General features: G+C 40.4%; 1 protein-coding gene and 1 long non-coding RNA gene across 3 annotated transcripts in view; one reads left to right on the top strand and one right to left on the bottom strand.

The window, feature by feature from the left end:
• Positions 1-23948, top strand: part of TPK1 (thiamin pyrophosphokinase 1) — a 200321-nt gene that overhangs the window by 38548 nt on the left and 137825 nt on the right. The window contains 1 exon segment of the mRNA XM_052697696.1: positions 2098-2172. Within this exon segment, the coding sequence (XP_052553656.1) occupies positions 2098-2172 (75 nt within the window).
• The window catches only part of LOC128087815 (uncharacterized), a 150925-nt gene continuing 149565 nt past the window's right edge, over positions 22589-23948 (bottom strand). For both annotated transcript variants that reach the window (XR_008210028.1, XR_008210027.1), the window contains exon 2: positions 22589-22688. This is a non-coding gene — a long non-coding RNA (uncharacterized LOC128087815). The remainder of the gene's footprint in view (positions 22689-23948) is intronic.

Here is a 23948-nt window from a genome sequence, read left to right as displayed (position 1 = left end):
ATCTTATTTTGTGAAATATAAGCTGGAAATTGGCACTTGCTTTAAATGTATAATTTTCTACCTTTCTCTTCAAGTTCAAGAGTGAGGCAAAACTGTTCAGACTAAGCAGAGAAAAAGGTTTTCTCGCTCTCCTTTGTTTTCTTGGTTCTCTGACCCATTCACCCTTTTCAAAGTAAATTTATTCCCCTAATTAAATATAAGATGAACCATGTAGGCAGAGAGGCAAGTGTAGGACTTGGAGAAGGTATTTGAAAGGAACACACAGAAGTTTTGTGTGGTAAACATGTAGATTTTTTGTGTGGAAGTAAAAATTATCATAGCACATACTGAGCTGGAAAGGACGAATGAGGTCCATGGAGTCCAACTCCTGGCTCTACACAGAAAACTGCCCAGAATTCAAACCCTGTATTTAAGAGCGTTGTCCAAATGCATCTTGAACTCTGACAGCTTGGGGCTGCGAGCCGGAGAATGCCTGACATCCCAACCTTCCTCTGGTGCAGTTCCATGCTCTTCTCTCAGATCCTGTTGTCACCAGAAAGTTCAGTGCCTGCCCCTCTGCTCACCTCGTGAGGAAGCTGTAGGCTGCCATCATGCCTCCCCTCACTCCTCGTCTTTGAGCTGAACAGTGACCTCAGCCGCTCCTCATGCGTGTTGCCCTCTAGACCATTCCCTATCTTTGTAGTCCTCCTTTGAATGCTGTAATAGTTTTATGTCCTTATATTTTGGCACCTAAAACTGCACACAGTGTTCGAGGTGTGGCTGCACCTGCACTGAACAAAGAGGGACAGTACCTGCTCTCACCTGGCTGGCAGTGCTGGGCCTGATGTAGCCCAGGCATCTAAGTCTTCAGTACTGCATCTCTACACTACTGGAGAACAGTACTGTTACTTATGTTTTGCAGGTAAGGGAACTGGGGAATAGAAGACATCACTGGGGGAACCCTAAAAGCGACGTACAAAATAGTAACACTCCAGTGTCCTGGTCCTCACTTCTTGCTGCTATTTATGACTTTAAGTATTGTCTCTTCCCCACCCTCATCCAAAGGTGTTCCTTTACATTCAAGAATTTCAGCACCTTTATTTGCCCTAAGTTCTGGCTTAAGCTTTACCTTACCTTTACCAGCCCTTGCCATACCTTTATCCTTTCTGCCTCCTGCTCAAAAGCCTGCAAGACTTTATAGTGATGAGGGTTTTCTTTTTTCAGTTGCCGTAGCTTCACATGACCAAATATTACTTCATTAATCTGATTGTTTAAGGATATGAAGCTCCAGAAGAAACTGGTACCCCTATATGATAATTAGGAAGTTATATAACACAATCCCAGCAGAAGGAACTGTAATAACAGTGTGTATTTACTCTTCAAAGCCAAATTGTGCAGTATTTTAACTTTCTATTTGTAGATTTATTTTGGTTCTTCGCAGTGGACATACTGCTAGGGCAAGATGCTTTTGGATCTGGTTCAGACTAATGGAGTTCAGGTCACCAGGAAAACCAGTGAGACTTTTCTCTGTGATGTCACTTAGATAACATGGGCTAAAGTTTGCTTTTGCTTTTGCTAACCTTGATTTTAAGTTCCTTGGTCTTGACCTTTTGTTCTGCATTTGTCAAGCATCTGCCACAGTGGATGTACCACGATGATTAGAGCTTCTAGATGATAGGAAAATGTACATACAAAAGCCACTGATATCCCTAAGAGTTCTGCATTCCACTGGGGAATGGATTATTGAACCTAAATTAGAAACAACTTCAGAGCTAGCCAAATCCTTCCGTTAGCAGAGGACATGGCAAAACTAATATCAGCTAATGCTGTATCCAGGTGACACCAACAAGCAGGAGATTAAATGGCGGAGCTGTACTGATGGGCATTCCTGTTAAGTGTAGCCTTCAGTGTATGACAGTCTCTTGTAAATGAAAAGTTTGTCAGTAAAAACTTGCAAAGTAAAGGGTATCTAATGACATTCTGGAAGCTTCTTTATCTTGAAAAAGATGAAACTTAAGAAGCAAGAAAATGAGTTTCTCTGTGACTAAAATGCAGCAAAAAGAAGAGGAGGGGAAAAATCCGTATTCTTACTAATTGGACTCAACATTTATCTTACAGGAAAGTTGAAGTTTTGCCTTCTGATTCTGAACCAGCCTTTCGACAGAAGTCGTTTTCATTGCCTGTGGAGCAAAGGTAAGAATAACTTACATATACATAGACATATATATAATTTGCTAATTTACTTGATTGCTACCCAGCTAATAAACTTAATGTCTGTTGAATTGCATTGTGGCGATATCCTCTAAGGAAGGGCAACCTTCCAGTAAGGGTGTGGATTAGCAGAATGTGTCCCTCGTTGCTGAATGCAGTGAGTGAGCTGATGCAAATTCTATATTTGCATCTTCTCTGTATTGCTTACATCAGTGGGAAGTTTATGAGCTGCTCTGTGAAAGGTTCTGTAGCTTTTCAGAGGCATCTGAGGAATGATCGTTGTTTTGATGACAAAGTATAGTATATCAGTGGTGCATTTAAGTGTCTGGAAGAAAGCATTCTTTAAAGGTCATCAGTGAAAGATGTGACTCTTAATCAAAATAAAATGAAGTATATTGATATTATGTTGTAAAATGTGAGGATTTGCGTGCGTGCCAGAAATAATGCAAATCAAATGTCACTACCCTTTTGCTTAATGTGCAGTGCTAGTCATCGTCTCTGGCATGATAGCTGCAGATTTACTGACATTGTGTGGGAAGAAATAAATCTTAAAAAAACTGGAGCTATTAATTTCTCCAGTGCAAAAATGCAGTCCTTCACGACTTTGTGTCAAATGACAGGAAACTTCTCTAACTTGTTACCAGTCTGGAGACCTTGCAGAGGGATTCCTTCTGACTAACTAGGGCAGTTAGAGCTGTTTGATTTCACTGTAGGCAGGAAGGAATTGGAGTAAGATATGAAGTTAGGAAGATGTATTCATGCCATCTAATTCCAGCAAAGCCCAAGTAGGTGCCTGTCTAGACACAGAAGGGAGAAAAGAAAGGAGAATTGCACAGGGTGATTCAAAGCTTCTGAATGAGTGCTGTACCCCAGACAGGCTGGTCTTGACCTGCACTGTCCTCCACTCAGTGAAAGGACAGTCACATGTATTTGAGGAATGTTCAAGGTGTGATTTTAGGTATTTTTTTTTACTTGAGAAGATGCAGTGAAATTACATATTCTGTCTTAAATGCTGAAAGAAGGAAGAATTTTTTGACCTCATTAATTTGTCCCAGCTTCCCTCCCTTCCTGATTTGAGGGCTGAGGTTGGAAAACAGACAGCAAACCATACTAGTCATAGAATGGTAGTATTTCTGTGCTCTGTTTTGTTAAACCAGACTTTTTTTTGTCTGTCCTTTGGAGTCCTCTTGCCATCAAACTTGTGCAGTATGGAGTGCTTCTTAGTGTAACACTAATGGATACTAAACCATAGTAGTTCAGTGAGGGATTGGGATGAGAAGCTGAATAAAATTGGGCGGACTACAGAATCTCTTGCTTGAGTTTACTGCCATGCGTTCCTGTCCTCTGAGCATATCTGCATTGGAAGTCTACTGGTCATGCGTATAGTTTTTTCAAAGTGTCTGGAAAAGTTAGGAGCAGAAGTCCTATTTAAGCTGGTAGAACTTTTGCTTGTAGGTTGCCTCAAGAGAGAGGTGGACATTTTCTGTCAAAGGAAAAATGAAAAAGGAAGGTAGTAACATAGTGAACCTAAAATGTTTTTTTTTTAAAAAGACATCTTAGCTTTAGTAACTAAGCCTCAGCTTTGAATCCATGGCAAAATTCTGTTCATATCTGACTAGCCGATTACTGGAGGTGTCAGCAGTCTTGTGCCTCCTGACATACTGATCTACTTTGAAAAGAAGTGTTTCAATCTGTGCAAACGTGCATGAGCTTCCTGTCCCAGAGTTATCTCCATCTGCGGCTGTGACAGAGGACAGCGGCCCACAGGCCTGGAAAAGAAGGAAAGAGAGAAAAAAACATTTACGGTTTATAGGCCAAGCTGGGCCAGCCTTGTGACTAATGAGACTGCACCCTGGGAGAGGGGAGAAGGGGAAAGGAAGGGAGATAGAAGATGGGTCCAAAAACAGAGCAGTGGCAACAATCTGAGGAGAAACATTAATGTACTAAATGTGATCTCAGAATGCAAGATAATACAATACAGCACAGTGCAATTGGAATTGAGGCCAACAAATCAAACAAAATATGAGGAAGAGAGTGTCCAGTTGACAAGCTACATCCTCTTACTTTTGTGTCAGGTACAGTCATCAACTCCTAATATTAGATAGCACTGTCCTAAAGGCAGGATGGATTAAATGTTGGAGAAGGATATTATGCAAAAGCGGAGAGCAGAGTAAAGTGGTAGAAAACCCCGTGGTTTTACTGAAGGATTTATTCTGTCAGGTGTAGTAGAGAAATTGAAGACAGCATGTTACTAAGGGGGAACAGGTGAAGGAAAATAGTCTCATGATAAGTGAAGCTGATATGAAGGAACTGAATGCAGGAAGATGAGTCAGATAAAGAAGATTGAGAGTAGACTGCGAATAAACAAGTCTTGGGAGCATCAGTCAAGTCCTTCAGAAGTTCTCTGATTGTATCTATTAGTGTAGCCATTCTTAGTGATGGAAATTGTATGACTTTTCTCACAGTCCTTATCCTCACAGTGGAAAATATGTGGAAGAGACTGGGCTCTTAATAATTTGTCCCATGGAGGTGTGCATTTTTGTGTTTAGGAGGAGCCTATAAGGAAGACATGATTCAGTGAGGCCTTACCTTCATCCTAACCTGATCATCACTGCTTGTGTCCAGTAGAGTGAAGGAGGTGATTGTCCCTCTATTTGGCCCTCATGAGGTCCCATGTGGAATACTGTGTCCAGTTCTAGGGATCTGAACTTTGGAAAGATGTGGAGGTTTTGGAGAGGGTCCAGAGGAGGACCACAAGGGTGATCAGAGGGTGGCTGGAGCACCTCTCTTACGAAAATTCGCTGGGGAACCTTGGCTTGTTCAGTCTGGAGAAGAGAAGGCTCCAGGGAGACCTCATTGCAGCCTTCCAAAATTTGAAAGATTATGATCAGGAGGGAAATCAACTTCTTACATGGGTAGATAGTGATAGGACAAGGGGTAATGGTTTTAAATTGAAGGAGGCGAGAGTTTAGATTAGATATTAGGGGGAAGTTCTTCCACAGAGAGGATGTTGAGGTGCTATAACAGGCTGCCTGGAGAGGTTGTGGATGCCCCGTCCCTGGCAGTGTTCGAGGTCATGGTGGATTGGACCCAGGGCAACTTAAGACTAGTGGTTGACAGCCCTGCCTACTTCAGAGGGGTTGGGACTGTCTCGTCTTTGATGTCCCTTCCAACCCAAGGCATTCTGTGATTCTATTTCAGTAGATTCTGATTTATTTCCTTATTCCCAAAAAAATTGTAAGGGAAAAGTATCCTGCTTACATTTGTTTGTAGTGCTACTTTGTAAGTGGTTCTAAATGTAAATACATCTTTAACTGAGATTGCTTTGTTGTATTTCTGACATTGTTTCTGTGTTAAGTTGGAAAATACTGAAGCCCATGTTTTAGTAGCTGAAAAAAGGTAAGTTTTATGGAGAGTAAATGAAAGTTCCCAAGATTTTGAATCTGCTCTTTAAATTTTTTTAATTACAAAAAAAACAATTACTTATGCCAGGAATTTCATCATTGTCTATTAATGGCAAGTTTACCTGTGTTTTTTTTTGGTTTTTTTTTATGTCTCCCTAGTAAAGTAAGGGGCAGTATTGCCCCTTACTATATACTACAGTGTACTACAGTATACTACAGTATACTACAATGCTAAGACCTTTTCTGTGTAAGATTTTTCTCAAGTTCAGGATCTGAATCTGCATCTCGTTTCTGAAAGCACTGCCCTTAAAAGCTGTGGTACTCAGATGGTCCAGAGATGGCTGCATGTCCTCACTTGATGGCAGAATACTAGTTGGCTTTGTGCCGTGGTGTACTTTCCATTTTTGAAATGCTGACAGAGGTAACTGTAAACACAAAAAGTTATACTTTGAAAAATGAAATTATTTCAAGAATTGTAGTAATATGACAATGTTCTACAGCAATCTGATGAAGCGCCCATCGATGCTGTATTTCCAGAAATAATAGAGTGCTGTTAAATAGCATCTTCAATTTCCTAGTGGGGAAAGTAGTTTTTTTCCTTAGGTTTCATTTAACCTCTGGCTGAATGTTCTTTTGTCCATGGGTTTACTGCTAAATCCAGCTACAGAATTAAAATATTGGTTAGTCTAATGCTGCTTAACTGAAGAACAAGGCTATTAGACTTGTGCATTGTGATAAGAAGACTTGTCCATGGGTATTTTTCAATCAACTGCTGTGACACATTAGCCACTGTGCCTTCCTCAAAAGAACAATCTTTTTCTGCTCATAAACGTTGTCTAAGAAAGTTTTAAATCAAACAGAATGTTAGCCATTGTCTTGCTCCAATTTATAGGAGGAGAGAAGGTTCTTTGATATGTGTATACCTGGCATGACATTAAGAAGCAACGGTTCAAATGTTTATTACAGATCTTAATCAGGGATATGGAGAAGGGCAGGACGATGACTATTACGAATTAGGATGATGAGGAAGGGCAGGTGGGTGATAGAAAAGATAGGAAAGAAGCAAGAATTGCATGAAGCGAGGATAGTCACCACCAGGATCCAGCAGCGTCCCGTTGCATGACGTTTTGAAGGTCTGAGGCAAAAGCAGCAGAAGGAGAGCAGCAGCAGTGTGGCGGCCTTGGGCAGCAAGCAGGCAGCAGGAAGAAGTGGCAGGTAAGTCCAGGAGGAAGCAGCAGGACTTGGGTGGCAGGCCCAGGAGAGTCCGTCAGCATGCAGGCTTGTGAGGCTTTTGATGGCAGACACCTTCTTGTTCTTAAGCCTTCAGGTCATGAGGAATTTGTTGTCAGGAAACCTCTTCTTCTTCGTGAGGAATCTGTTGTCAGAAACCTAATCTCACGCCTGTAGGTTCCCTTTTTATCTTTCTTCTGGCAGCATGGCATTCCTGGGTGCTTGGGTAAGTCATGTGCCTTACGCCCTGAGATGGCCATCTTCCTTGAGATAAGCCCACAGAAAAGGCTGCTTCCTGGCTGTTAATCTCTGGCTTATCACTCTCTCATTGCCCCTGGCCTTGTCCATCTGTGTCCCTCAGACAAAGGATTTCTCAGCCCTTGACTAGGACTTGCTTGGACTTGTTCATCTGTGTCCTAAGCAAGCTTTGGAGACAGTGGTGCAAAAGAATAATCTCTTACAGCCATTAATATTACAAAATGTTCCTGACTGCTTAGTGGGATAGAGTACCAAAATCCTTCTGAAATAGGCTGACTGAATACTGACTTGCAGAATGCTTATTTAATATTGGATGAGCAGATAGGAAGGAGATAAGATTGTATCAGTCCTTTCAGAATCTGTACGACTGTAATGTCTGTTGTTTTTTGAGTATTCCCCTAAGTAGTCTCTTCCATGCACCATTGCTTTCAGTTAAGGAATTTGGGGTCTAGTTATGTCTCTATGCTGCTCTCCCAGCCACTTCTTTTATACACAGAGATTTTACGACACTTTGTAGATTGTGGATATAGAGGAGGAGAAAAATATTTTGCTCACTAGAAATTTCAGCTCTTTATTTTTGGAAGTCTGTATTTTTAAATAGCAGAGAGCAGACTTCTACAGCAGCAGTGAAATATACCCAAATGTAAACTTGCTTTAGGTCCTCTTCAGGTAATATTTTCTGACACTACATCTGTTGTGAGTGCTTATCCATAAATTGATTTTTTTTCAAATTACTGTCTCTATCAGTACCTTTTTACAACGAAGTTACTATTGGATTTTAAATAGTATCTTGACTATGAGGCATCTTTCCTGTCAAGGTCAGCCTACTGTTTTGTGAAAATCATAGAATCATAGGATGGCCTGGGTTCAAAGGGACCACAATGCTATGTGCAGGGTTGCATGCTGCAGCATGTTTGCTGGAAATACAGAAACATGTGCAACTGCACCAGCAATTTTAATAAACCTTTTCAGTGAATTTCAGACTTAGTACTTACACAAAATCAGAGTTGACTATTTGTCTGCATTGCTGCAGCTGCAGCATGTTTGCTGGAAGTACAGAAACACCTGTCTCAAATCACCTCTTTGTCTTGTATGTACCTTAACATAGCTTCCAAGAGCATCTGCTCCATGATCTTCCCAGGCACAGAGGTGAGGCTCACCAGCCTGTGGTTCCCCGGGTCTTCCTTTTTTACCTCTTAAAAATGGGAGTAACGTTTCCCTTTTTCCAGTCACTGGGGATTTCACCCGACAGCCATCATTTTTCAAATATGATGGAGAGTGGCTTGGCAACACATCAGCCATCTCTCTCAGAACCCTAGGATGGATATCATCCGGCCTCATGGACTTACATGCATTCAATGACTTAAATTTGAGGTTTGAGAAAAGACTTTTCATGGCAACCAAATGTACCTATTGTCACCTGGTTACTTCAGTGTTGGGACAATGGGCCAACAGTGTGTTGCTAGATAGCAGAGAAGCTTGTCAACTGGGCAGCACTGCTAGAGACTCAACCATTGACAGAGGTATTAGTACGTGGGAAGGGGTGCTGCTGACACTCCCAGCTCTGCTCACACACATCAGAGCTGCCGTGCTGCCAAGGGTGGGGGGAGCTGCCTTGCTCTCCCTCAGCTTCCCTCAGCTTCCTAGATGCATTTTTTTTGCTGCAATTTGGACCCTCTAAGAACAGTTCTTCATCATGAGCCTCCAGTGCCAAATTGATCTGCTTGAGGTTTGCCCTACCACCAATGCTAAAAACTACCCACGTGCTCATTTCTAATGAATGAAGAAGAAGAAGAGAAGAACTACTACATCCCCCAGAGAACTGTTCGCTGTTCTGTTATCATTTCTGCTCATGGAGAAAAGATAAAAGGCCTTCGTAGGTCTCCTGACGGCCCTTTTTCGATCATTTGGTACATCTCTGTTGCGGGTGGAGTCTCATCACAGCATGATGGCCTTTGGCTTTCAGACACTTTCATTTAATTTATTATCTTCAATTCTAGTTTTATTATATTGTATTATAGTGTTAGCTTGCATTCCAGTATCTTATTTAGTAAATTAGTTTGTTTCTCCTCAGATCATTGCTGTGGTTTTGTTTTTAGGCCCATCTCTCTACCCTTTTCTACTTTTTTTTTTCTTCCCTTTTCCCTTTCCAGGACGTGGATGGTTCCCCCATCCTGCTAGTCATAGAACCTGGCTGAACTGGCCCGTAAATCATTGGCATTCTTGGTGGAGAACACGGGCATAGGCTGCTTTTTGGCTCTCTGCTCTTGGAGAGCTTTGTTAGAAATTGTTTGTTAGAATTTTATTTCTATTGCAGGTGCTCACTGAAAACTTGACTTTGAAATTCGCAGGTGGACTTCTATTATTCCGGGATATTTGTAAACTTTGAGCACTGCTATCTTCCTTCTGTAAAGAGAAAAAAAAAGATTTCCCTTTTAGAACTGTTTCCAGAGGGAGCTGCTGATTCTACAGAACTTGTGATTTTTAAACAGTGTCCCAGTCTCTCCTTTGAATCATTTATGCAGTTTTTGAATGCTCATCCAAGGATCATGATAATCATGGTGTCAGTCTCCCTGAATGTACTCCTCATCATTTCACTCAGTATCTGTATTTTTAATATTTTGAGAAAACCTTCCCCAAAGCCAGAAAATTCTGAATAGCAGGGAGTGTGAAGGGTCTTGGGAGAGTCTTTAGAGAGATGGACATCCTTGATGTCATGGGACTTTACTCCTGAACACCTGCAAGATCCTGAGAGCCTAGGCAGATATTTGAGGCAGTGATGTTGCAGCTCAGACAGACCTAAGGAGGCATAAATTATTTGGGGCCTGGCTTATGCTTATCAGGCCTTATTCAATTCTATCCCAGAGAGGGAGAGAGTTTCTGAAATTGAGTGAGAGAGTCTCCAAACCAAAAGGGAGAGTCTCTGAGCCTGAAAGGGAGAGAATCCAAACTGAGAGGCAGAATCTCCTAGGCAAGAAAGAGATTCTCCTAGTTAAGAAAGGGAGTCTCCAAATCTGGCAGGTGTATCTCTTAGCCAAGAAGAAAAAACTCTTAAGTCAAAAGGAAAGATCTCCAAGCTGAGAGAAGGAATCTCCAATCTCAATGGGACACCCTCCAGTCCAAATGAGACATCTTCCAGTCCGAGTGAGACACCCTCCAAATTGAGCGAGACACCTTCCAGTTCAAACTAATCAGTATCCAACCGAATGAGCGCATATTCAAGCTCAATGACTAATTCTCGAAGCTGAACAGGATGTCCTTCTAGCCAAATAAGACAGGTCCTGTGCCGAGCTGGAGCATTGGAACTGACCAAACTGATCAACCACAGGAGGCACCAGAATCAGTGTCAGTTACCGCTGTAAGAGGATGGAAAATGAAATGAACGTTGACTCACTTAGAATGGAAGAAAGAGGAGGAGAAAGTGGAGAAAGGAGGTCCCTAGGTCCAGAGGAGTAGCTCATTCAGCGGGTCCAGAGAGAGGGCTGAGACCTCCAAATAAAATCATGGTTACCAGTGCCCAGGAAGGTAACTACAAGTCCTGAAAGAGCAGGAGGTGAAGGACACGTCATCACCATTACCATTCAATCTCTGAAAATGACTTAAATTTGAGGTTTGAGAAAAGACTTTTCACGCCAACCAAATGCACCTATTGTCACCTGGTTACTTCAGTGTTGAGATAATGTGGCCAACAGCATGTTGCTAGATAGCAGAGAAGCTTGTCAACTGGGCAGCATTGCTAGAGACTCAACCATTGACAGAGGTATTAATATATGGCAAGATGAGGTATTCACTCTCTGGAAGTGGATGCTATTAGCCATAAAAGAAAGATGCCCCTTCAGAGACAATCTGATGCCTGAGAAAATAAATGGGCTGACGTGGAAAAAGGCATCCGTTATTTGAGAGAATGCGCCGTGGTGGATTTGTTACATGACCGTGCATTCATTCCTGATGATCCAAATCAAGACCATGATCCTGAGAGAGTGAGGTGAACACCAGATATGTGATGTAAATTGACAAGAACTGCATCAGAAAGGTACACTGGTACAATTAGCAGCAATGTATGGCAGAAGGAAAAGAAGATGCCTTTTAAATGAACTGATTAATAAATTTCAGGACTTTGAGTTACACTTAACCCCTCTACAAGCTTGCGTTCAGCTGTTTCAAAGGTAGCTGAAAAACTGAACAGAATGGAGAATAATCAAGAAGATATGATAGATGAACTGCCAACTATGCTAAATGCTGATGGAACCGATGAATCCATAGTGGTATCAGATACATCTGCTGGGCATCAGGATTCCCAAAACAGCCTACTGGAGGGACTGATCAAATTGTTTTCCTCCCAACCTGCATCATCCAGTGTTGATTAAAAGAAGACATCGTCCTGCTCAAGCAAATGACAACAGTAAGAAACAGAACTGGGCCAAATCAGCCCATAAACCGTTAACACTGTGTTACCTGTTAGCAGTGAACTTTTCTTGTTTGCATATGCTGCCCTTTTTTGTACTTTTAATTCATTTCTTGATGAATTGTAATATATTTCAAATTCATAGTAGATCCAGAATTGGCAGCCAGCATAAAGCTTCACTGAATTTACAGCAGCTACTATTTTTAAATAGGAAAACGTTCATAAAAATGGTGATTTGGAAATCGCATAGACTTGATGCTTTACTGCCACATCCAGCAGGCATTCCAGAGTAGCAGTAACTCTTACCATTAGCCTCAGCAAAACTAGTCTGTTCTCCCCAGAGCAATATCAGCTTCCTGATATGTCAGCACTGAAGTTCATTTTTCCTAATATGAATTGGAACAGCAATCTAATTTCTAGTTTGTATCTAGTAATTTATATTTGCTGTATAGTACCACTTAATGTAGATTTAAATGTTTTCTTACAGTGGTGTAACTGATGCTGGACTGCATGCACTGAGTTCATGTCCTTCCACTACAGCAGTCTGAGGGCAGTTATTGAGGTAGGAGATCTAGGCTACACTCTGGAACAACTCTGGCACTGAACAGAGTTGGCAAGCACCACACTTTCAGCTCAGGAACTGCATAATGCATTGATCTTAGTACCTGCAGTAGTTTTGCACTACCTGAAATTTTGGGCAAAGGACTTTTACTAGGCTGAGCTTTGCCCACGATTTATTGTAGAACCTTGACCTCTACCAGTTTTCTGTAGTGAATTACTGGTGTACACTTTGCTTCAAAATATTAAGCTTAAAATCCCAGAGATATGGTAAACTTTGCTATTTGTGACATGTATATTGTAAGAGCCTTTCTAGTTCAGAGTCTGTCCAGAGAGAGCCAGCGGGTGGGTGTTTTGAAAAGCAGCAGTCAATGATTTTTGCAGACCTTTAGATATGTCTTGGCATCCCCAAAAATAAAGGAGGATCTTCCTGGCCTTTTGCTCAACTAGGTTCCCTCGCCATAGTAGTATTTGTGATAGAAGGTAAAAATTTTAAGTAAAATTTGAGACTTACTAGGCTGCATTTTTTTGCTGATTTTAGTTCTCTGTAAGTCCAGCAACAGAAAATTCTGAGATCTCTTTGTTTAATGGATTTGAGATGCTTTTAGAAAAGTGAAAAGAATGAGTAATTAAGATTCCCTTCTGTGATGCTTTGGAATGCAAAACCCTGCTGCAGTTCTCACTAACAGAACAATAGGGAGTTTCTTTGAAGTACTAGAGCATAAAAACATACCAGATGATTACAGCAGAAGAAAAAAATGGTGGGTTATTACAGTGGTTTATTATTCTAGTTATGAAGTGTCTTGTTATTTATTATTGAGTTGGGAGGCAAATACCATTAGGGACTTACACTGTCAAAAGTTTTGCTATGTAAAAGCCTGTGATAGCATCTTTGGAAAATGATGTCAGGAGGATGCTATAGTGCAGTTCCATGCAATGAGCAAGATATAAGGCGATACAGAAAAAAAAAAAGGTCATCTTTGTTAGAGACTCAGCAAGAAAAACGATCCTGAGAATGAACTGAGGGACTAGGGTTGCATGCATGAAGTCAGTCCCAGTAAGACCCATGAGAGAAAAAAGGTTCTCCACTCTGTAGAATAAACATTTGGCTTTCTGTTGCCTTAAGTTATCTATTAAAAGTGTTTAAGGACATGTGTCACTGGGAATCACTGCAGGGCAGAAGTATTATTTTCATAGCTAGAGTTTAGAAAGATTTCACTACTAGGATGAAGATCTTGTAGAAGTTTGAAGTTCTCTAGGGTTGCTGATTTCAGAGCCTTCTTACTGCTTGCTATGGTCTTTTATCAAACTATTGTTTTATAGATTTTTTTTCTCTTACTCCAGGGTTGCCTGAGGGCAGACAAGCATTTAAACAAAAACAAGTAATAAAAGAATGATGATTTCTTTTTATAAGCAGGTATCCTCATTTTATTCTGCCTGAATGTAGTTGTGTTTGCAACCTTTGAATTTCAAGAGTTTTGATTACTTAGTTACCACGATAATAAGAATGAGCAACAAAGCCAGTGAACGGCTTAGCTCTTCAGTACTAAATTGAGACTCTGATATAATTTATGGGGCACTGTGCTGATGAAATGTACATTGTTCACTGTTTTAAATGCCAGAAGGAACATCAAGTAGTTGGAGAAGATGGGTGTTGTGCTGCTGGTTTCCTATTTGTCTTGTGCTCACACACGCTATCAAGTAATAAAACTGAACTTTAAAATCACGGAAGTCGGAAAATACTTAACTTTTCTGCTCTACTCATTGCCTCTGCTCCTTTGTTCAGGTGGGCTGTTTTGTTATAGCAGCACATAAATATACTAAATGTGATACTGAAAGTAGTAAGTGATTCTATATACTGAAAACAGCTAAGATTTTTGTTTTGTTTTGTTGTGGTGGTTTTTTTTGTTTGTTTGTTTTATTTTTTTGGTAATGCATAACTGTTTAAATTGCTGCACAGCTTTCCATGTGACAAACTCTAAAGTAATTGTTGGGCTTACATCAAAAGCAGCTTTCTTGGTTATCTTTCTGCTTTTTGTTACTTACCTTGTATATTGTCATTGCTACTAAGCACTTGTTTTGTTACATTATTATAACACATTCACAAATGCGTTTTGTTTGAGTTTGGGATCATGAAAAATTTCTCAGTTCTGTGTCTTCTTCGGCAAAGACCAGACTTTTCAAAAAGTTAACAGAGAGCCAGATTCCTCAACTTACATGTCTAGTTGGAGATGCTAAAAGTTTTGAGTAAGCAAATATTGTTCTTACTGATTTCAAATTAACAGCTAAACATGATGACTGTTCTTGTCTTTGTCATAGCAAATTTATGCAACCAGATACTTGGCTGGATTTAGTGTGATCTGCTTCTTGATGAGATGAGCCACAAAAGCTATGCAAAGTATTAATTATGCAAAATGTAAGAATTATTTAAGAATCTTTTGAGTTCATGGCACCCTAATTTTTCTTCCTCTGTCATGTGTTACTTTTTGTAACACATAGAGCATAGATGTTCAGTTGTTCACCTTTTCATTATTAGGGCACTGGGGCTGTGGTTGTCTTTTTTTAGTCTAGGCTCTTTCTGATTACAGCAGAGATTTGCTTAAGTAAATGAATGAAGCTCTTTTTGACTCATTTTAATTTAATTTCATGTATTTAGAGCAGGCAGAAACATAATACATAACTGTGGACCTCATATTAACAGCTTTTCTCTTAAAAATTCACAATTCTTTATGTAGTACGCTGATGACAGATGGTAACAGAGTAGCTTGACTTTTCATTGACAGTGAATCACATTGAAATAGAAAGAAAAATTTGTTGTAGGCTTCTTATTCTGGAAAATTTCGTTCAAGTGACAGACACAACTCATCTTTTCTAGAAGTGTTTTACACTGTTGGAAGTTCTGTGGCTGATGTAAAAGCTCCTGATGTTGGTGCTTCTTCAGTTACTTGGAATTAATTTGCTTCTGAGCTTTAGAGATGTGCTGATCCTACTTCTGCTGGAATCAATTTTAACATTAATTCAGGTGTCCTGGATAAGACGTTATTAGCACAAGTGTGAACATTGGTTCAATGGAAGCTGAATTAACACTGGGACACATTGGTCATGTAGGCATACACATACAGGACACATTGGTCCTGTAGAGTATGAGCAGTATCCTTTTGGAATTTCTTTTTAAAAATTCCAGCCCTCGTGAGTTTCAGTCCCTTAGTGCTTGTGTTTGGAGCCCAGGGTATGAAAGATAAAATTGTTCTTGGTTTCTTAAGGTGTGGAAATTAGGAGTGATAGATACAACATTTTAAGAAGCATCTCTGGCTATTTAGATGTGGACCTTTTCGTTGCAAAGACGCTGAAGTAGTTACAGATCTGGAATGTTAATTATTTATCTTTTGTTTGAGATTTCTGGAGAAAGTGATTTGTATCAGCAAATAGTCCTCAGGAAGTCTCAACGTTTAGTCATTACCAAGTGTGTGGACCTGACAGTGACTTAGCTCATCAACTCTCTTTAGTTGTAACCCTTTTGACAAATGCATGCAAGGCTGTTATCTGCCATCAGAAGGAATCTACATTACAAGAAAGGCTTTAGAATGTCGGCAGGAATTTCTGCCTCTTCTGATGGGAGTCTCAATAAGAACTCAGCCCACTGAAACTTGTAAATGTCTTCCAGAACTGTTGTTTTTGGTTCACTCTACCTATCTGCCTGATTATCGTACTGAAAGGAAGATTTTTTTCTTGCAGTTTCTGTTCCTTGGTTTGTTTGGATAAGTATTTCAAAAGTGGGAAAAAAACAGTGAGTCAATATCTGGGTAGAGAGAGAGAGAAAGAAAGAGGAACGCTCTGATGTACACTCAGCAATGCTGTAGATCCCATACTTGTGTTTGACCAGATTAGTCTGGCAAATATGAGTTCCAGCCACTTTGGATTTCTGGAGATATTGTGGAAGTAGACTGGCTCATCCATTTTGTCTATTTGTTGTCCTTGGTGTTTGTTGCTGCAGTATAAATAACTGTATTTACCACTGTTTGGCAAAATCCATATGCTTTCCTCTTTCATGTGTGTGTGTTTTTGTGTGAGAAAGAATCTCTCTTTCACTAAGCTTCCTGAAAGAAAAGAGAAAGCATAAGAGAATGGATGAGGTGCAGTAAATGTCCACTGAAAGTCTTACTGACAAGGTTTAAAGTTGCACTTTTCATTCTCTTGAAGAAGACAATCACTGTAGGGGACCCCAGTTAGAACTTGTCTAGAACTTGGAAAACAAAAAGAACAAACAAAACAGTTAGAACTTTGCTGGAGTTTCTGAGGGCAGTTCCAGTGTTTTCTTCTTCAGTCAGCATAGAGAGAGAAGGAATATCTCAAAAATGTAGTTTAAAAACCTTAAAATCTGAGTTGTCTCATTGTTTTCCTCAGAGAGGTTAGATTTATGTATCAGATCCCTAAGCTTGAGGGCAAGCACCTCAGGTGTGAGGTTATTTTCTCTTCAGAGTTCGTTTCCTTGGCCAGTTTATTGCAAAAACACAAGCCAAATCAATTTTGTGGTAGCTGGTGTCCATAGTTTAATTTGTTATCTGTCCTGTACCTCCACTCTTTCTCAACTGATTATCCCAAGTCTTTCTTTTCTGCTTAGCATCAGAGGAAGGACAGTGAAGTTAAATCTTGAGAATGCAAAGCTACAATCTAATTTTGAACTTTCCTTGACTGTCATGATTTTATAATTTTGTTATTGGTTTTCCACATCATAATATCATGTAAAGCACGGGTAATTAAAGAGTTAATACTCCAGTTCTATGGACTGACAACTTTACAGATACCTTGTTCTCAGAAGAGAAGAAGAAGGACACATCCCAGGGGACTTCATGTTCAGAAAGGAAGATAAGCCATGGGAGGAAGTCATGAGATCTTGCTCTGTCTCTCTCACACTCTTCCTGTCAGTGTATGGGTGTGCTCATAGTGGCTGATGAGGAACGATGCCCTCCTAGATCTGTTGCTTGTGAGTAGAGAAAGTGTCCTGGGTGAAGTGTCACTTATTAGCCGTCTTGGCCATAGTGACAGTAAAATGCTCAAACTTAAAGTATTTGGTGATAGGAGGAAAACTGCCACCAAAACCTCAGCCCTGGATGGTTAGAGGACAGAGCTTAGGCAGCTCAGGGTGGTAGTTAGTAAGATTCCTTGGGGAGCTGATTTGAAGTCATTGGAATCCATCAGTGCTGGTCACTTTTTAAGTACCATATCCTGAAAGCACAGGAACAGGTAAAACCAATATGTTGGAAATCAAGCAGATGGGGGGTAGAAAGCCATCTTAGCACAACATGGATCTTCTAGAGCTTAAGTAGAAGAAGAAAGTGTATGGCTACTGGAAGCAAAGATATGCAAAATGAAAAGACTACAGGGATGGTGTTTGTAGGGAGAAAATTAGTGTGGACAGAGGTTGGTTAGAGTTGAAGCTTGCTAATACTGTAGGGAACAATAAAAAATGTTGTGGGGTTTTTTTTGTTTGTTTTGAAGTATGTTAACAACAAAAGGAGGACTAGAGAGTGCACTAGTTCATTATTTAATGAGAATGGTCATCTTACACATGTGGGCCATACACAAGGCAGGGAAGTTTGATACCTTCTGTGCCTGGGTTCTGGAACCCCAGGTGCCCTGAACTGTAGGTCTGTGGCTGCAGTAACAATCAATTCATGGAACCATAGCAACATCAAGGTTGGAAAAGGCCTCCAAGATCATTCAGTCCAACCATCCACCTATCAGCAATATTTCCCAACTAAACCATGTCCCTTAGTACATCATCTAAACTTTTCTTGAGCACCTCCAGGTATTGAGTCCAGGAGGTGGACTCAAGCTCCTCCTTGGGCAGCTGATTCCAGCACTTAACCACTCCTTTGAAGAAGAAATTTTTCCTAACATCCAACCTGAATCACCCTTAGTGCAACCTGATTCCCAACCAGCTCCAGACTTGTGCTCCATCTGGATGTGTGTAAGTCCGTGAAGCCTGATGGGATTCATCCCAAGGTACTGAGCTGGTTGATGTCATTGGGAGACCTCTCTCAATTCTCTCAATTATTTTTTAATGTTTGTAATTACTTTGACAGCTGGCAAACATTGTCCCAGTTTTCAAGATGGGCAAGAAAGAAGATCCCTGGTAAATACAGACCTGTCATTTTCTCTTCAGTGCCTGGCAAAATTATGAAGAAAATTATGCTGTGAGTTATTGAGAAACACCTGAAGGAAAATTAGTCTCATTGGTCACAGCAAGCACAGGTTCAGAAGTATAAAGTCTTGTTTAACAATTTTGATTTCCTTTTATGACAAGGTCACCCATCTGCTTGACCAAGGGAAGCCAGTGGAGGTAATCTTCTGGTGTTTCATCAGTAATCTTCAGGAAAAATTGTCCAGAATACATACAGACAAAAACCTGACACAGAGTGAACACTTGGCTTATGGGCCGTGCTTAAGGAGTTACAGTAATTGGGATTCGATGTGACTTACAGACAGAGACGTTGATGGAATTCCTCAGAATTCCATTTTAGAGCCAGTTCATAAATTACTTGGATGTAGGACTAGGAATTGTTTTGAACAAGTTTGCTGATGATACTAAATTGAGAGGAGCTGCTGACTCCGTCAAAGGAGTCTTTCAGAGAGACAATAGACAAATTGACAGAGAGACACAGACAAATGAAAGAGCTGGGCAGTCGAGAACTGCATGAAATTTAAGAAGAGCAAGTGCTGGATTCTGAACCTGGGAAGAAGCAACCCTGGCTATACTTACAGACTCGGAGGTGAGATGCTGGAGAGCAGCCCCACTGAAAGAGTTTTGGGGATCTTAGTTGACAGCAGGTTGAATGTGAGTGTTCAGGAAAGCCAGCTGTATCCTACAGTGCATTAAGAGGTGCATTGCTAGCTGGTTGAGGGCACTGGCTGTCCTGGTCTTCACTGCGCTGGTGTAGCAAAGTGATGATGAGTGATAAAACCCGAAGGAACAGCATGAAGCATGAAACACAAGCATAACCTCCATCACAAGTTATCACAAGTTCTACTACATCACAAGTTCTTGTTAGAGCTCAGATTTTTTACCACAATCTGTTCTTTTACTTTGACAGGAGTTAAGGTATTACAGACAAAATGCCTGTAAATTGGAAGCCCTTTTGTTGTCCAGCGATTTAGAAAATTGAGAACATACTACACTTTAGCTACTCTTTCCTGAGGGGTCGTATACCCGTGCTCCCCATTTTTTGTTTCTGAAGCATGGCCTTTAAGGGCCATGGGCTCATTCTATGATAACTTGACCTATGAGAGAGTGGGGTATGCCTGTCTGGTGTTGAATACTTCACTTCTGAAAGAAGAAGTAGGTAGCATGGGCTACATATCCTGTCCCATTGTCTGTTCTGTTTTTGGGACCCCAAGAACTGCAAATGCCAGTAGGAAGTGTTTCCAGACATCTTTTACCTTTTCTTCTGTATGCCCAGATGCAAGAACACAGGTGGAGAATGTATCAATAAAAACATGAACATAACGGAACTTCCCAAATTCTGGTTTGTGTGTAACGTCTGTTTGCCAAATTTCGAAGGAGCTCAATCCTCGAGGATTAACTCCAATAGAAGGTGTTGGTGCAACAGTTTGACAGTCTGGACAGGACTGTAGGATCTGTTTTGACTGATCGGTGGTCAGTTGGAAGGCACACTGTCATGCCTTTGCATTTTGATAGTAAAAATTATGAGATAACTGTGCTTGGGCAAACTGATCGGGGATAACAGCTGCTCCTGCCAGTTTGTCCACCTGCGCATTACCCTCGGAAATGGGTCCTGACAGAGAGGAGTGAGAACGGACAAGCTGAATGAAGAAAGATTCCGAGCGATGATCTAGAAACCATTTTAAGAGCAAAAGAAGTGCGAACAGCTGCACGTTAGTTGTTTCCTTTGGATAAGAATGCTTCAGCCACATCACGATGCCTGCAACATAAGCAGAATCTGCTACTTAAACATAAATCTGCTGTTCTATATCTGCTACTGTATAATGGTTCAGACCATTGCTCAAACACATGGACCAGTGCTGTAAGTTCCACAATTTGTGGAGAGCCGGTGGTGACGTGGATGTCACTGTTTCTGGTCCTGGCAATGCCTCATCGTAAGTGACTGCACGGCCAGTAAGAGCACCTACAAGAGGGGCTAATGATAATTTAGAAACTGGCAACAAATAGAGAGAATGAAGAGATTGTACAGGCTTGAGCACTAGCAGATGAATACTTATCTGCCCTGAAAATCCCACCAGTGTGTCAAAGGTTTTACTGAAGTCTAGGTAGACTACATCAGCATCCTTTCCCTGGTCACACAGTCATAGAAGATTAGGATGAACAAACACTACCTGCCTTTTATGAAGCTGTGCTGGCTGGGCCTCATCCCCTGGATGCCATGCATGTACTGTGTGATCTCACCCAGGATGCTCCATAACCTTCCCTGGTATTGAGGTCAGGCTGACAGGCCTGTAGCTCCATGGATAGGCCTCCTTATGCTCTTTTTGTAGATGGGAGTCACACTGTCAAACCTCTAATCCTCTGGGACCTCTCCAGATAACCAGGAACGCTGATAGATCATGTCAGTTGTTCCAAGGTGCCCGATCTTTCTGCTGTATGATGCTTCATGCTGACAGATTGACCCATGACTTAAAGAGATTGAGAATCATGTTTTTCTCTCATGCAGTTTTCATAGTTGGCTGAAAATTCACATAAAAGTTAACTAGAAGAAAACTTGCTGAAGTATACTCTATGTTGTACATGTTGTAAGAGCAGTTATCATTCAAATCTGGTTTGATATTGCATGTCTGTGATTTTCAGTGTTACACACTGCTATTAAAAAAAAATGCATCAGAGTGTGCCATGAAATGGACTTATAGGAGTTTTATAAAAAGAAGCCTGATCTTAAGTTTCTAAACTCATTTGCATGTACTTAAGGACTAACGATTTGTTAAAGACAGAAACTATACTGTGGGGCTTGGTTGCTTCTCGTGCAACTATCCTCTGATGCATTCTTTTAGATGTAAAATGTTTATGATCAGAGTGTCCATTAAAAATAGTTTTTATTACCTCTGTACATATTTTTAATATGTAGCTTTGTATGTTCCATGACCAGCCTTTTCGCTTTTCAAGTGTCTTTCATGGCACATTCATATACTGTCACATCAATAAATTAAATTACAGGACTAACCTAAACAAATACAGCTAATTAACCTTCTCCACAAATTGACTTTGGCTTAAACGAGGAAGTAGGTTTAATTCACTTGCTCAGCGCTCGTCTAAACAACCGAAATGAACATGACAAAAAATTGAATGAGGGAGAGGGGGAAAGAGGGAAATCAAAGAAAAGAATGAAAAAGAAGGGTGAACATAACATCTCCATCACAGAATCCCAGCAACGAAGTATTAACTGCAGATTACAAGAGTAGAACCAGGGATGGAGCGATCTTGGGATTCGACTTGTGCGTGCCTTATCACTGGTACTCAGTAAGAATAACCTGTTGAGTAACATAGGTTTCATCTTTCTAGGGTTTTTTCAGGGGTTTTACTGATGATGGCCTTTTTTAATAAACAATCACACTTTACATACTAATTAAGTTTGTGGACAGTGCTGAAGTAGGAGGCTCTGCTGACTCCTTTGAGGGTGGAAAAGTCTTCCAGAGAGATCTTGACAAATTGGATTTGAAGAAGTGCAAGTGCTAGAATCTGCTCCTGGGACAGTGTAGCCCTGACTATACATACAGACTTGGGAATGAGATTCTGGAGAGCAGCCTTCTGAAAGGGAGCTGGCATTTCTGGTTGGTGACAAGTTGAATACGGCACCAATGAGTTCCTCTCTTTTTCTAGAACTACAGAGTGTATGTGAGGATTCCTGTTTTCTCTGCTGGTCTCTGCAGTATAGGAAAGGCATTACCATGTCGGATGAGGGCCACACAGAAAGAAATAGTGAGAACATAATGATTAAAGTGTCTGACTTACACAAATGACATTTCAAATTCTCATGGCAACAGGGATGTTCTGAAAATGGATGGACTGTTTCAATAGGAGCTGAGGGAATGGCATCAGTCTGTGATTCTAGGATTGTGTGTTTTCTGTCTGAAAATGGCATGGCATGATAATGGCTTTATGCAAGATGGCACTTTTTAAATTTATGTTTAGGTAAAGCCACAGAGCCCTGGTTTTGTTTGCTCTGTGTGGAGAACTGTTCAGACTGACACATTAAAGTAGTTTTTATGATCATTGAAAGAAGCCCATTGACTTTACTTCAAAAAGCATTTCTTTGAAACATTGTTGAAAGAACAGAGCTCTCATTTGAAATCTTTTCTTGTTTCGTTGCTTTGAAAATAAATACTACTCAATTAATATTCTACAAATATTACTTTGTTACCTTGAACATATGCACAGTTGATAGTAAGTTCTATATACTTCAAGTATTTTCAGTGGTGAGTGGAGACAGGACAAGGGGAAACGGCTGGAAACTGCAACATAGGAAGTTCCGCACCAATGTGCGCAAGAACTTCTTTACAGTGAGGGTGACGGAGCACTGGAACAGGCTGCCCAGGGAGGTGGTGGAGTCTCCTTCTCTGGAGATGTTCAAGACCTGCCTGGATGCCGACCTGTGTGACCTGCTGTAGGGAACCTGCTTTGGCAGGGGGGTTGGACTCGATGATCTCTGGAGGTTCCTTCCAACCCCTACAATTCTGTGATTCTGTAATTCTGTGATTAGTTAAAATACTTTTTGAAGTGCACCTGATATTCAGAAGATGCTGTGTTGACTGTAGATTCTGTTTTTCTGCTTCTAAAGGAAGTTTACATAAATTACAAAAACAGTCTTTTTTTGTCTTTAAAAACACAGGTAGAAATCTTTTGCTTTAGTTTCTCATGTGTATATGGTTTTAATATGCATACAGTCAAGTTTTATGTGCATATATAAATAAATAGAGTCAATCTTTGTTTGGTTGGATTTTTTTTTATGTTTTTAAGATAGTCCCTATAGATTTTAGTAGATTGAAAATGCTTATCAAGCCAAAGAAGAGGATTTTGGAATGAAGGTAGAGAATCCCAGTAGAGACAGCAATGAAATGCAGTATGCTGGAGATCTACATGAGCTAAAAGGATCGTTTTATTTTTTTTTCACTTTGAAAGTAATTTGTGAGAGACTAAATTGTTTTGATTATCCTGTTTGTTTTGAAAGGGGACTTAACTGAAATTCTGCTTGATTTAGTTTTGTTAAAGATGAGCATGTAATTTTTATTCTTCAAATGCTTGTCTTAGGTTTAACGTCTTAGAAGCTGCAGTGGAAATCGTTCACATGACAGCAACAAGAACTAACATGTTAAAGCTGTATATTTAAATCTGTAGGAAATAAGCTTGTCCCCTAGCTATGCTAATAAGAATAACTTATGTATATAAATGTGCACATAGAGCCTCTCCCAGCTTACTCCTCATTTCTTCTTTCATTTTATTCTCTAAATTCAGCACTCCCTGAGGGAATTTACTCTGAATATTCTGCAGTGCTATCCTTGGGTGGATTTGTGTGTGAATTTCAGATGGGTTTGATGTTTGCTGGTAACTTTTTCCTTCTGTCATGAGATTTCCTTTTATTAGTTAATGCTGACTTTGCTGCATTTGCACAGCATTCTCTGTTGCTGTTTATAAATATCAAAGTAACAACCACCATAAATATGGAGAGCATGGAGGAGGAGTTAGAGTAAACAATTTATTTTCATGTGTTTGGGATTACCACATAACTCTCTAATGACAGAAGAAAGTGGAGTTTAATGGTCATCATTATGTTACGGGGGGGGGAAGTGCACAAAGTAAAATAGCTTACTTCTGTCATTCTTTGTTCAGAATAATGATTAAATAGTGCCTTTTTATTTATTTGGGTTTGATCATT

Source organism: Tympanuchus pallidicinctus, unplaced genomic scaffold (assembly GCF_026119805.1).
Source record: "Tympanuchus pallidicinctus isolate F22 unplaced genomic scaffold, pur_lepc_1.0 scaffold31, whole genome shotgun sequence".
In the NCBI taxonomy this organism is placed as follows: domain Eukaryota; kingdom Metazoa; phylum Chordata; class Aves; order Galliformes; family Phasianidae; genus Tympanuchus; species Tympanuchus pallidicinctus.
Note: the sequence above shows the minus strand (reverse complement) of the source record. Positions and strands in the feature narration are given on the sequence as shown.